General features: G+C 53.2%; 1 protein-coding gene across 7 annotated transcripts in view; it reads left to right on the top strand.

The window, feature by feature from the left end:
* The window catches only part of CASZ1 (castor zinc finger 1), a 262,171-nt gene that overhangs the window by 184,863 nt on the left and 63,232 nt on the right, over positions 1–14,076 (top strand). For all 7 annotated transcript variants that reach the window (XM_008167238.4, XM_008167240.4, XM_008167239.4 and 4 more), the window contains one exon: positions 10,323–10,871. In XM_008167238.4, coding sequence (XP_008165460.2) covers positions 10,323–10,871 — 549 coding nt within the window. The remainder of the gene's footprint in view (positions 1–10,322; positions 10,872–14,076) is intronic.

Genomic DNA, 14,076 nt, shown 5'->3' with positions numbered 1-14,076 from the left:
ACCCAGAGCTTGTGTAGTACATGCCAGTGTAATGTGCAGGACAGAGGGGGAAGAGATGGGCAGGACAGTGTGGCAAGCCAGTATTCGGAGGTGAGCAGAATAGTAACAGCTAATGCAGTGCCATGAAGCAAGACACAAATAATTCAGCACTGGGTGCAGACAGGACCAAACCACATGCCGGATTGGGCCGGTAACCTGCTCAGAGAAAGGTTCGGGCATGTTTTATTCTGAATTGGTGCTGAACGTTGTAATTAAACCACTTCCATCATCCTTTGAGCCGGTTGGTTGGGGAAAGGCTTGTGAAGAGCTAGTGCGACAGAAATGGACTAGTGCAATGAGAGGTGAAGGGGTTGGTGCAGTGTGAGCGAGAAGCTCCGTGCTGTGTAAGGAGGCCAAGGCAGGGTGAGGACGCAGTGCAATGATGAGTGTTAGCAGGTGGGTCTGCTCTGCTCCATGTCAGCCAGGTCTCTGCTCTCCGGAGGACTTTGCGTTGCAGCTCGTTGCACCATGGCGGCAAGAGTGTCTGTGTCTGGGCTGTTCTGGGGCCAGCTCCCAGTGTGAGGTCTGTGTTGCCTCTCTCTCCCTGGACAGTGATATATGGCATAAATTAGGCCTCTGAAGGGGGATACTGCATCCTTAAGAAGAAATATGTCCTCATTTTTCTTAAACACCGTTTGCACTGAGTGAAATGTTTAGAAGGGACGCTGAGGGATAACTTTATTTCTTACCAGGGAGTTCAGAGCCGTTCAGTTAAACCCATAAAACACTGGGAGTAGGGAAGCTGACAACCTGCCCGTGCATTAGAAAAGCCATTACTCATCCAGGGGAAATTCACCCCACGCCGGGACCTCACATTTACCAGTGGGGCAGTTTGGGGGAAGATGCAGGGCCCTTACTCTTGGCTGCCCAGGGGTTCCCCAGGCTGATCAGGTGAGGGTGGGAAATAACTCCATTTCACAGCAGCAATCGTGCGCTTTGAACGTGCTGCCCATCCGGGCTCTCACAACACTGCAGTTGATTAGATAGAGCCACGTGGGTAATTATCATCATCCTCATCCTATAAGTGAGGAAACTGAGTCACAGAGGGCTGAAGTGACCTGCCCAAGGTCACAAAGTGAGTGAGAGCCCAAGAGTCCTGACTCCCAGTCCCCTGCTCAGTCCTTTCCAAAGCAAAGCACAGTCCTTTCCAAAGCAAGAAGTAGAACCCAGGAGTCCTGGCTCCAAATTCCCTGTGTGAATCACTAGGCCATGTTCCCTTCCAGACCCAGAGGTGGAACCTAGTATGCCTGGCCTTGAGTCCTCTGCTCTAATCACTAGATCTTTCTTCCTTAAGAAAATTCATGCTCCACTGAACAATGAGGCGGAGGGTTGGGGGATCCCTGACTAGGCAGGTGTGTATGGTAGCAAAACCTGTTACAGGTGTGTGGCGGGATTGGTCCTGGCTGGGATTCTTTCTCCAGTAGCTGGTGAACAGGACACCAGGCACCCAGGTAATGCAAGCTGACATGCCATCCCTGAGGCCCGCAAGTCCAAGGGCACAGGGCCACAGGTGCATGGCTGGGAGGCGCACGAGGCATCAGCCAGGGAGAGGGCGGCATTTTTATTTTATTTTTTTTTATTTTGAAGGCCTGACACCAAAAGATTTAATATTTGTTTGAAATGAGAAACGGTTCTCAAATGAATTTGGAGAGCCTGGGAATTAATGTCACCCCCCCACACGCCCCTGCTCGCCAGCCTCCCCCCCTTTCAATTTCTGAAGCCTGCTGATTTGAATATTTATAAATATCAGTAAATTATTTATTGTAGCAATCTGCTGTGCCATTTCACCAATCGCTGTTAACACTTTAGGGCTCGCTCTTCAGGAGAGCACGGCTGGAGAGAATGGGTACCTGGGTGCCAGGGCGGGGAGGTGCATGCCTACAGCCAGGAGGGGAGGGCTCCCTCGCTGTGTGTAGCCAGAGGGCTGCGTGAGGTGACTTGCTAGCGGGCTTTGTCTCTGTGTGTCACATGGGGCAGGGGAAGATTGGAGGTTTTTGCAAAAGAGTAGGGATCTCCCCCAAAATGACTTGGATAGAAAGTGCTCGCATGTTTGAGGGGAGCTTACTCTGTCTCCCCTCGTCCCTGGGCAAGGAGGGAAACTCCTCTCTCTGGGCCAGATTCTCTCTCACTCCTTCCTCTGTTTTTTGTGCCCATCCAATGAATACCGGCTTCTGTGTAAGAGTGCCCAGGCAGTGCCACCTGCACATTGCCCCATCACTGCCACCAGCACATAAAAAGTTAACTCGGCAGTGCTGAAACGCCTGTGGCTAAGCCAGGGGAGCAGTTTGTGTGCCCAGCCCTCTAGACTGTGCCCACGACCTTTCTCCCAGCCCTCTGCAGCTGGGTTGAGTCAGGCTCTCGCAGCAGGGAGTGGGAGAAAGGGTCACCGTTGCAGGCTCTAGCGCAGGGCTGAGCAGTCAGTACTTGGCAGAGGAAGGCAAGCAGCACAGGGCTGAGCTGGGCTGGGTGCAGGGAGGCGCCTGTGGCAGGACCTGGCAGCAGAGCGCTCCCCCTTCCTTAGCTCTTTGGGGGCTTTTTCCAGTTCATGTGGGGGAGCACCGAGGTTGGGGGGAAGCAGGGAGTGCCGCTGGCCACGCTGTGGGAAGGGCTTTCCATTCTCTCTCCCCTTTCTCTCTCTCTCTGCCCTGTACAGGGCAGACCTGGAGCCCTTTTGGTCTGATTTCCACACCGTGGGCTTTCCCCGGCCTCACACACACTCACGCAGGCGGGATCATGCTAGCAGGGCAGAGGAGACTGTTAAAGAGCCATTGTGAACTCCCCAAGGTCAGGCAGAAGAGACAGCATCCACTAATCCAAGGTCATTTCCTGGGCTAAAAGCAATAAAATGTTTTATTGATAAACTGAAGAGGGGAAAATATACACACTAAATCCACTCTCACACATCCTGGGCCATGCACGGGCCGCAGCTGCCTCCGCCGTAGCCCTGCCCAGGATAATGCAGGAATTGTTGCCTTAACTGTCTGGCTGGCATTAGCAGGGCACTCCTGTGGGGGAAGCACACCACGCTGGTGTCCCAGTTGGCACTGACAGGGCACTGCTGTGAGGAAGCTCACCACTCCGGAGACCCAGTTGGCACCAGCAGGGCACTGCTGTGAGGAAGCACGCCATGCTGGAGACCCAGCAGGGAACGGCTGTGAAGGTTTGGCTCTGTCTGAGGCAGCTCACAAGTGTGAAAGGCCCCAGCGTGCAGCATCCTCCGCTCTCACTTGGCTCGCCGCCCTCCCTGCTCAGGGCTCCTTGGTGGTGTGGAATATCTCCATTCACGCTCGCACAACAGCCGTTAAAAAAGAAAAGGACTGTGCAGTGTCCCCCATCCCAAATAGCGCCATTAATAATTGATCGAATGAGAGCTCGCAGCTCCTGGAAAGCTGGCACTGGGGCCTCCCTCCTGAACGGAGCTGCTCAGCTGGGCTCAAAACTCTTCAATAAGAATATGAAAGCTCCATCTGTTCAACGTACATGGCCCTCTGAAGTGACAATCCTCACAGTCCCTTCCCACTGCCAGACCCCAGCTCCAAAGCCAGAGCCCCCTTTCTATCCCCTTCCCCCAGTCAGAACCCCCTCCCCACAGTCAGAACCCGCTCCTTATCCCCTTCCAACAACCAGAACCCCCTCCCCACAGCCAGAACCCCTTCCTCGTCCCCTCCCCAGAGTCAGAGCCCCTTCCTCGTCCCCTTCCCACAGCCAGAACCCCCTCCCTCATCCCCTCCCACAGCCAGAACCCCCATCCCACAGCCAGGAATTGCTCCTCATCCTATCCCTACAGACAGAACCACCTCCCCCCAGACAGGAACCCTGTAATTCCCTCCACACAGCCAAGAACCCCTCCCCACAGCCAGCACACCCTCTTCATCCTCTCCCCACAGACAACCCCTTCCCCACAGCCAGGAACCCCATAATCCCCTCCCCACAGTCAGGACCCCCTCCTCATCCTCTCCCCACAGCCAGAACCCCCTCCCCACAGCCAAGAATCCCGTCATCCCCTCCCCACAGCCAGGATATCCTCCTCATTCTTCCCCCCCTAGCCAAAATCTCCTCCTCACACCTGGAATGCCCTTCTCTTCCTGTCCCCACAGCCAGGACCTCCTCCCTGTCCCGTCTCCCCCCCACAACCTACGTGCCCCGCAGCCAAAACTGCCCCCCTCCTCTTGCTCCCCTCTCTCCTCAGCCAGAGTCTTTTCCCACCCCGGTCCTTGCCCACAGAGCTGGACTTTCTCTCCCCAGCCCAATCCTTCCCTCTCAGTGGGGATCCCCCATTTCCCACGTCAATCCTGCCCCAGACTCACCATATTCCTTCTATGCATCCACACTCCCCCTCCCCATACAGACAGAGTGCCTCCTATCTACCCTGATCCTTCTTTATAACACCTAGGCTCCCCTTCTCCCCTACCCCCCAGACCAGGATCATAAGGGCTGGATTCTCCTCTCACTGACGTGGGCAGGGCCGTCGAGAGCGGGTTCGGGCCCTGGTGAAAAAAAATTTTCGGGACCCCCAGCAAGGGCGGACCGGCTAAACAGGGCCAACGAGGGGGGGGGAGCCGGGCCCCCTTCCGGACCGCAGGGCCCCAGTAATTTGTACCAGCTTCCCCTCCCTCTCGTCGGCCCTGGGGTTGGGAGTAACTCACGTTGAACAACGGGTTCAAAGCAGGGTGAGAGGGGACCCAGGAGTCCTGCTCTGAAGGAAGGCAGGAGGCGTGTAGAGAGAGGCTGAGTGTGTGTAGTTATGGCTGTACTGGGGCAGGTGGGAGGGAGGCAGAGACTCCATTGCAGCTCCTGTGGTAGAGGTTGCCTTCCTCGGAGCTCCCTTGCTGTCCCCTTGTTTTTGCTCCCTTAGAACTCCCTGCACCGTTGTCCTTTCAGCCTGAAATTGTCCCGTCTGCCCTTTCGGAGTATGGAGTGGGGGAGTGTTTTCCCTTCCTTCCCCCATCTTGCTCTGGATTCGTCTGGCTCCGGGAACTCCAGCTGGCCGTCATTCAAAGCTGGGACTCAGCAGGGACCTGGTGCTCAGCCTGGTGGAAGACATGGTCGGATGTGATCTGAAAGAGTGTGGGTTTCAGTTAACAAAGGGTCCAGTCGTGAGAGGCCGGGTGGCCTTGGATGGGGACTTAGGAGATCTGCGTTCGGTTTAGGCTGTGCTACAAGCCTCCTGTGTGATTTTAGGCCAGTCACTTAATCTCTCTGTGCCTCAGTTCCCATCTGTAGAACTTTGACACATCTGTTTCAATGGCAAGCTCCTCTGGGCAGGGACTGCATCTTGCTTCATTTGTACAGCACCTAGCGCAGTGGGGCCCTGATCTCACTTGGGGCCTATAAGTGCTTCCAGAATACAAACAACAATAGTAGTACATCCTGGAGCCCAGACTCCACTGGGAACAGGACTGAGGCAGCTCGGCAGGGCGAGGACCATTCAAGGACCCTATGCTGGACTCGCTATGTGATGTTCACTACCTCAGAGATGGCAGGTTTCCAGCAGGGCCACTGCTCAGGCAAGTGCCATTCTGCAAAGGCAGCTTTACCGCCGTGAGGTTACTCTTGGGGCATCTTCCCTTTAGTCTTTCCTCCCACCTCTCCCTCTTTGCTTTCCCTCTCTTGGCTCTCCCCTCCCTTCAAGTGAGAGCCCTCCGTGCTCTCAGATAGCAGCTCACAGCTTCCATCTGGGCCCCCCTTTCTCCCTCCCCCCCATGAGCACGGGGCCCTCGCTGGCTAAGAGGGAACAGCTAGACTGTTGGGTGCAACGGCAGCAGGATGGGGATAATGGAGAGTCTTGTTGGGGGGTGTCCGTGAACTTGAGAGGGAGGTTCCACACCCCTCCCCTGGGGCCCTAGGCTCCATTTGCACCCCTTGTTCTTCAGGCCGGTTCCCCTTTGTGCTGTAGGAGGTCTCAGGGCAGAGCAGGGGGTGGCCGCGTCTCCTCCACCCCGGGGCCGCGGTGTACACTCGCCGCAGTATTGTTTTCAGAGGAAGTGCTCAGTGTAAATAGAGCATGTGGGAGAGTTTGTCCTGGGCAGAGATGAAAAGTCCCTGTGACAGGCTCGGGTTATAAATGGCTTCCTCAGATTGATGTGAAATCAAAACATTTCTGTTTGGGAGAAGAAAATAAAGGGGGATGTTTACTTAGCCAGGAATCTTTAAACAGTGCAATGGAGACGCAGGGTGATGTGGGGTGTGGGGGGGAGGGGAGAGACTGCTTAGCTCCCAAAATCCACCCACCTACCCACCCCTTGTGCAGAGGAGACCGGTGAGGATCCCTTGCTCAGCAGCTCAGTTCCGCCCCCTCTGCCTGCATGAAGGAAGCGCAGAGAGTCCGGCATCAGTGGGTTGAAGGTCACCTAAGGCGTCCATCCCTGTACAAGCCAATGAGTTAGGGAGTGCGCTCTCTCCTGCACCCTTGACCCAGCCTGGGCAGAGGGGGAAGCAGTTGTGCTTATAAAGGGCCCTTCCTCCAGGGCTGTTGAGCGGCAATTGAAGCCCATCATGTTACAGAGAGTGAAACAGAGGCACAAAGAGGCAAAGTGACTTGCACAGGCTCACATAGTGAGTCAGCTACAGAGCTGGCAATAGAACCCAGGAGTCCTGATTCCCAGCCACCTGTGCTGACCATTAGACCACATAGCCCACCCCACCCTCTCCGGCTGACAATGGAGCCCAGAAGTTCTGACTCCCAGTCCCTTGCTCTGACCACTGCCACATGGAATGTCACAGTGTGTAGGCACGGCATTTGAAAGAGTGCCCCTCCCTGGTCCCTGACAGCACATCTGAGCTCAAGGGTTTCTGACAGAACTGCTGGAGTGGGTTTTGTGAGGTGCTGAGTGCAGTTACAGCGGTTCAGACTGTGCCCCAGTGCTGGGCCATAAAATCCAGGACACAATCCCCACCTTCAGAATAACAGGGTTCCTGGGAACCGGGGGAAGGAGAAAAGCCTGGCAGAAAGTGTGAGTGGAGCAGGGCAAAATAGTTGGTGGAGCAGACATGGGAGCAACATGATGGGGATTAAGGGGAGACGTGATCTGCGAGAGGACCCCACAGATACAGGTGGAGGAGAGAGAGAGCCGTTGGATGGCGCAGAGCCACAGGGGATGATGAAGTGGGCAGAGGCAGGGGGTGAAGTGGGACGGAGGCACAAGGGGTGAGATGGAGAGAGGCAAAGCCAGGAAGGGAAGACGAGTTGCAGGCTCCCTCGAGCTGCGACATACGCAGCAAGTGCAGCCTCACGAACGTCTGTTCTCCTCTTCCTTTGAATAAATATTTATAGATTCATTTGTCGTCTGGTGCGCGCACATGGTTGCTCACCTCCAGGCCAGAATAATGGGACCTGCCCTGACTGTAGGAAGGAGGAGGAGAGGCAGACTGGGGAGAATCTCCTTCATCCTAAACCCTGGAGTTAGGGGCTGCTGATATTCTGCTGTCCCGTTGCCTCCAGCTGTAAACTTGTCTGGTCTCACTAGCGGAGCGGGGTTGAGCCTCGTGAGAACTTAGATGGGGAACTACTAAGCATGCTAGAGAGAGTGGTGCTGGTGAGTCATAGATGACCGAATGCCCTGCCCCGTGCCAGGGCACCGCATGCTGCTGGAGATGCTGTCCTAACCACCTGCAGTCAATGAAGCTCCCCTGGCCCTTTTCCCGAGCATATGGGCGTAACCTCGGTGTCCTGGCCTGATTCCAGTTGGAGTGATTAGCAGTTCCTGCTGCCTCTTTAGATTCCCTCTGCAGTTCCAATAGTACATGGGATCCTTCTTCACTTCCTGTCCTAAATGTGGATGGTGGATGCCTGGGTGGCTGGGTAGAAGTGCACAGGTGTCTGTGGTTTTGCATCCTGTCAGTTTCGGCCTGTGTTCATTTGGGGATGCCCCATGTTTGTGTGTGTGTGTGTGTGTGTGTGTGTGTGTGTGTGTGGAGGGTGAGCATGTAAGGAGTGTAAGGAGTAAGTGTGAACAGGGTGTGTAAGTGTATGGGTCTGGGGAGATGTATATGCCTCGGTGTGTGTATGCAGATGTGTGTGCGTGAGAGATGTGGATATATTTATGAATGCATGTGTCTGCATTGGGGGAATGATACGTGTTTTGCTTGGGTGCGTGGGTGGGCTGGGTGCAGAAAGGGATGCACCATTATAAGGGCACAGTGTGCATTTGTGCCTCCCTGTGTGTGTGAGGGTGGGGGAGGCTGACATGTTTGTCGCAGGGTGGGGGTGTATTTTTCTTACACTCCTTGACAGGAGATTGTGTCTGAAGCTGTCAGGAGTTTATGCTAAGCAGCCGCTCTCTGGCTCTCGGACAGAGTCTAAAGTTTCAGTCTGTTTGTATTGGGCTGTCATGTTATGGGATTAGGGGCTGTCACAATGGCTTCTGGGTGCATCGTAGGGGGTCTGATTAAGCGCTTCTGTGCAGCAGGCTCTTCGGGGCTGGCCATCAGAGTTATTGGGGGAGCCTCAGCAAGAGGCCCTTTTGCATGGGAAAGCGCCAGTCCTCTGCGATGAGGAGGAGATGGCCCCTCTGCCCTGCCCCTCCGATGGACATGAAGTCAAAGGGCACGTTTTCCAGGGAGGGCCTGGAAATGCACTCGCATCTATTGGCCTGCATGAAACCCCAGGCTTATGTGGGCACCTAGCCATTTTGTGGGTGCCTTTCCCAGAGTCCCACATGGCTTAGGAGAGAAGTGTGAGTTCCAGTGAGAGGGTTGCCTGTGCTTTCTGGCCTCAGGAGCCCAAGGGAGATGTCAGGTGAGTCTTTGTGTGCCCCAAGGACAAGGGGCAAGGATGGAGAGTGTTCAGGCTGGCCTTTGCAGGTCTGGTTGCTACCAGAGAAGGGGAGGAACAGAGAGAATAAGCAGGATGAGAGAGTGAGTGTGGCTAGGGGGACAATAGGCCCACAGTAGAGAGGGCTCAGAGAGTGAGAGTGCGAATAGTGTGCAACAGGCACAGCTAGAGAACAAGGGAGCGGCAAGAGCATCAGAGCACAACGAGGGTGAAGAGGGATCAAGGGGATGGCAAGAGCACCCCAAGCATGCAGAGTGGCCACGACAAGGTGTGGCGAGATAGCAGCTGGGGTGCAGAAAGTGAGGGCGTGGGTGACACTGTCTGGTTTTGAGGACAGGTGTGTGACCGCAGGGGCAGAGCGAAGGCTGCACGCTCCTTTCCTGCCTTTGGAGCTTTAACCCTTTCTTAGCCTGGACACTCTTAAAGGCCATCTGAAAAACAACAACAACCGCGCAGCCCTAATGTTCTCTTTGTGCAGTTTGCTGCTTTTAATTGGATTAAATCTTGTTAATAGTTAATAATTATACAAGTAACTTTGTGGTAGGGACTGATCAGTTCAAGACATTCCCTCACCTTGAAGTTAAGGTCCTTCCTTCCTGTCTCTCCGTTTCCACCTTGACTAGCTGTCACATATGAGTAAACTACATTAAAATGACAAACCCCAGCGAAGATTGTGCAGAGAAGCATAGGGACGGAATTTTGTGTGTGTGTGTGTGTGTGTGTGTGTGTGTGTGGCAGAGAAGGGGTGTTACTGACTGATACTAAACCCCAGGACTATTCCCCCTCCTTTCCCCTCCCATCTGATTTTCCTGCCTCGGGATACAAGTAAATTGCACTGAGGCCAATGGGGGAGTTGCTTGCATTCCCTGGGGCTAGAATTTGGAGCCCTATCTTTCCTACAGACACTTCTGATGTAACTCCATTGGCTTCAGTGCAATTATGACAGTGCCATCTTGGCCAATGCACCGGGCCTTGAACTGGGGACCTCCAGAGCTAGAAGCCTGAATAGCTACAGCTTAAGAGAAAGAATCAAGGCTCCCTAGGTAGGGCTGCGTCCAACTTGTATCCTCTGTGGCTCTGGCACACAGGGGGTCTGTAACACACACTCACCAGTGGGTTACACAATTATACCAGAGGTGAATTTTGCCTGGAACATTCAGAGACCCATTCAGCCAGATTCAGTCCTGGTGTAAGTGGCTGCACACTGAAGTCGGTGGCATTTCACGCACTTACATCAGGGCTGAATGTAGCCTGATGTGTTTTAAAGGAGGCCTCTCTCTGTGGTGTTGCTGAAAGACTGTGGGTGAACTCCACGTTACGTTCCCTGAGACCCAGGTCCTTCACAAGGCGTTGGGAGTTCATGGCAGTTCCTTCTTTCAGAGGGTAAACACTGGCTGGCTGTGTTTTAAGGCAGCTGGGTGGGGTCAGATGTTTGTAGATGGGCTTTGCGTTTCTGAATGACAGAGCTGTCCCTCTAATGTTGTGTATTTCTCCCTCTGTCTCTTTCCAGCTGAAAGAAGTATATGCACTGACGCAACCTCAGGAAAATCCAAGATGGCTGCCAAGCGCAAAGGCGGCCTGAAGCTAAATGCAATCTGTGCCAAGCTCAGCCGCCAGGTGGTCTTCGATCATGGGGGATCGGAACAGGTGCGGTTGGACAAGGGTCCCCAGAGGGAAAGCGGCAACAAGGAACCGCCCCAGCCTGAGACCAAGGAGCTGGGGGCCAAGTTTTCTGATGGACTTAACCGTGTTCAGAAGATAGAGGAGGACAAGCGGAGGGAGGTGATTGAGAAGTGGGTGAACGGGGAGTATAATGACGAGACCTTGCTGGGCCGAGCAGAGGGCAAGGAATGTAAGGCCACCGAGAGCGTGGAGGTGCCCCCCGAAGGGGTTTACATGGTACAGCCCAAGGGCTGCAGCGATGAAGAAGATAATGGGGACGATGCAGACGGCAGCTTCCCGGACGACAGGGATTCGGATGGGCCTGCCTCCAAGGATGAAAGTTACCGACCTTCCAGCGGCCAGACGGGCTCCAAGCTGGCTGGAGGAGCTGCCTCAGGTAAGTCATTGCCCCATCTTCCACCCCGCACAATGGAGTCCCGAGACCAGCATTTTAGGCAGGGCAGTGTGAGTCACCTCAGTTGCCCTACATCCATTGGGTAAGCTTGACTACCAGAGCAAAGGAGTGAGCGGCACTTTCAGAGCCCCTAAGTTCTCTACTGCAGCGGGCGGGCTGCTCTGTGATTTACAGCTGGGAGCTGCCCTTGAAGTCCCACTGCCCTGGAACTCCTTCTGGGGATTCCTTCATCTGGGTAGATCCCAAATACCACCCCGGATTCCTTCAACAAATGGATCCCAGATCCCACCCCTGGATTCCTTTATCTGGGTGGATCCCAGATTTCTTTATCTGGGTGGCTCCCACCCCACAGACCCCTTTATCTGGTTGGATCCATCCCCCGCCCCACAGATCCCTGTATATAATTTAGATGAAGATAAAGGCATTTGGCACTACGTTTCATGTTCAGGTTTCCCGGTGGAGGGTAGGGCCCAAGCTGCTCTGCTAGCCGAACTTCCAGTAGACTGCCAGTGTATTTATACACACACTTGCCTGCGCGCTCCCCAGTATATGGCAGGCAGGTTTGTGTAAGGAATATGGATGGTTAGACCACAGGCTTGGATGAACAGAAAGGCTGCTGTGTGTGTGTGTGTGTGTGTGTGTGTGTAGTTATGTGACTGCTGCCTTCACGATATTTGTGTCTGTTGCAAGTAAGTTCGTGTGCACATACATGTTAGTTGCATGTGTTCACATCTATGTATATGTGGTGTGTCTGTGTTTGTGTATGAATGCTGCATGTTTTTGTGTGTGTGCATGTAGGTTGCATGTGTCCATGCAAGTGCTTGGCTGCTGTGTGTGTTTGTTTATGCCCATGTGTGCAGATTGAAGGCAGCAGCTCTGGGTGTAACTTGCAAGCTATTGTTATTTCTTCTTATTATCTAAGGTGAGCCTTGAAAAGAGTCCAGGTGAATGAAGGAGCTGTGGTGTGGGCAGATTAGTTGGGAGATTAGAACCGAGTGTAGGCTGTGTCTACACTGCCACTTTCAGCACTAAAACTTTAGTTGTTCAGGGATGTAAAAAAATACACCCCTGAGCGACAAAAGTTTTAGCGCTGAAAAGCGCCAGTATAGACAGCGCTTTATCGCCGGGATCTGAATAAAACTACCACCGCTCATTCGGGGTGGGTTTTTTTTATCGCTAAGATAAAAGTGGTCGCGCTGTAACGTGGGCAGTGTAGACATCCCCTCAGAGAGGACTCCCTGCCGTCTCCTCCAGAGCAGCAACCCTGCCACTGGCCCAGTGACAAACATCTCCGACTTGGACACCACAATCTTCCACCGCTTTGTTTAGTTCTGTGAAAAAACCAGATTTCTCCTGCCAGAGCAAACTCCTTAAAAATGTCTTTCTTTCTTTCTTTCTTTCTTTCTTTCTTTCTTTCTTTCTTTCTTTCTTTCTTTCTTTCTTTCTTCGATTGACTGATTTGTTACTGTCAACATCCCCTCTATTGATATTAAACCCAGCCACATAACAGACACACTGCACATCCAGGTTCTTTCCTCACTTCCAAGGTTATCCAAGCCAGACAGGCTGAGGGGAGTCCGGGGTTTACCCCCGGAGTGGTGATGCCGTCTTAGTCCAGTCCTTTGTAAGGTGCGGTGTGAAAAGCTCTGTCCTGCTCTTTATACCCTGTTAGGGTGCCCAGATAGCAAGTGTGAAAAATTGGGATGGGGGTGGGGGGTAATAGGCGCCTGTATAAGACAAAGCCTCGAATATCGGGACTGTCCCTATAAAATTGGGACATCTGGTCACCCTGTACTCTGTGGTAACACTTGCTGCAGTCAGGGACCCATACTCATGACTCAGAGAATCGATGAATTTCCAAGCCCTCAGGCTCTCCTGTCTGCCCCTTACTCCCCAGCACACCCCCTTCCAGGGGTGTTTCCCCCTCGTGGTTACATGCAGTTTTAGAATTTTAGTTTACTCCTGATGCAGAGAAATTCAGGGTCAGATTTGGCTCAGGCTGAATTTATCAAGAGGCACTGGTGGCCTGTATGTGTGTGCTGGGGAGAAGCCCAGGATGAATTATTTCATTCCTGGAGTGGCTAGTGTCTCCAGATCAACATCCAGGGCCATTTAAGTACCAAGTGTGGATGGAAGCTCAAGGCTGACTGAATTCCCCAGTGGAGAGTGGGCCCCTCCTGCTGAGATCTAGATCTGTCACACACTTGGGTTGAATCTCTTGATAGAAAGATCACACCTCCCCGTCTGAGCACTTTGCAAATCCATCAAACTTTCCCTCTTTTGTGTGTGCATGTGTTTTCCTCCTCCTGCTAATAATGCAGCCGAAGCTCATCTCCGTCTGTCCGTTCCCCTTCTGGAGAGGCACATTCTCTAGTCTTTGCGAGTTCAGTGGCAGCGCACATAATTATGCATATAAGATATAAACAGAGCTGTTTAATTATCCTTCGCCACATCAGTGACAGAGTAATTAACAAACATTGCAAGATCAATGAGGAAAAGTGTGACCTTCAGTTTCCTTTGATAGGAAAGCCCTTGTCGTTCCCAGACACAAGGTGATTGCGCCTGGACTCGGTTCGTAGTTTAGTTTAATTCCCCTTCTTTGCCCCTCCCCCCCACTGTTTGCAGCTCGGGATTGCAAAAAAGCCAAATGGGGTGGGGGGGAAAGGGAGAAAATAGAAGTATGTGGCCAACCTGTGGGAACTAAAGAGGGGCCAGCGGTAAGAGAAGAGAGGGATGCCAGCAATGTGCCTTTTTAGGTCCAAAGCATCAAAGGATCACATGCGAATGCATGCAGTTCTTGTGAGCAAGCAGGCCACGAGTGTGCAAGGTAATAGCACATATAGTGCCCGAATGGCAGGCACAGCCGTAGGGGTTGGACACACAAACAGAGGCACATGCAGGTTTCATGCACATGTTTTGAGAGTCCTGTTGGAAATGTGCCCCTGACTTCTCCCTGTAAGCCATGGGCTGAGGATTACTTTCGTTGGGAAGGATTGAGTTCTCCTCGTTTTCTCTCTTCATTTAAGCCAATCCAAATTCTGGGCTTGGCCACACTGATATTCAGACCTGGTGTAACAGGGTGCAACTCCCATTGAATTAGATGGGGTTGCAGTTGCTGACATGAGGGAGGAATTTGGCCCTGTGGCTTGAAAAAGCGGCTGTGTGGCTTAAGAGCAGGGGAATGGGA

Source organism: Chrysemys picta, chromosome 21 (genome assembly GCF_011386835.1).
Source record: "Chrysemys picta bellii isolate R12L10 chromosome 21, ASM1138683v2, whole genome shotgun sequence".
Lineage (NCBI taxonomy): Eukaryota > Metazoa > Chordata > Testudines > Emydidae > Chrysemys > Chrysemys picta.
This window is presented reverse-complemented; position numbering and strand designations above follow the sequence as displayed.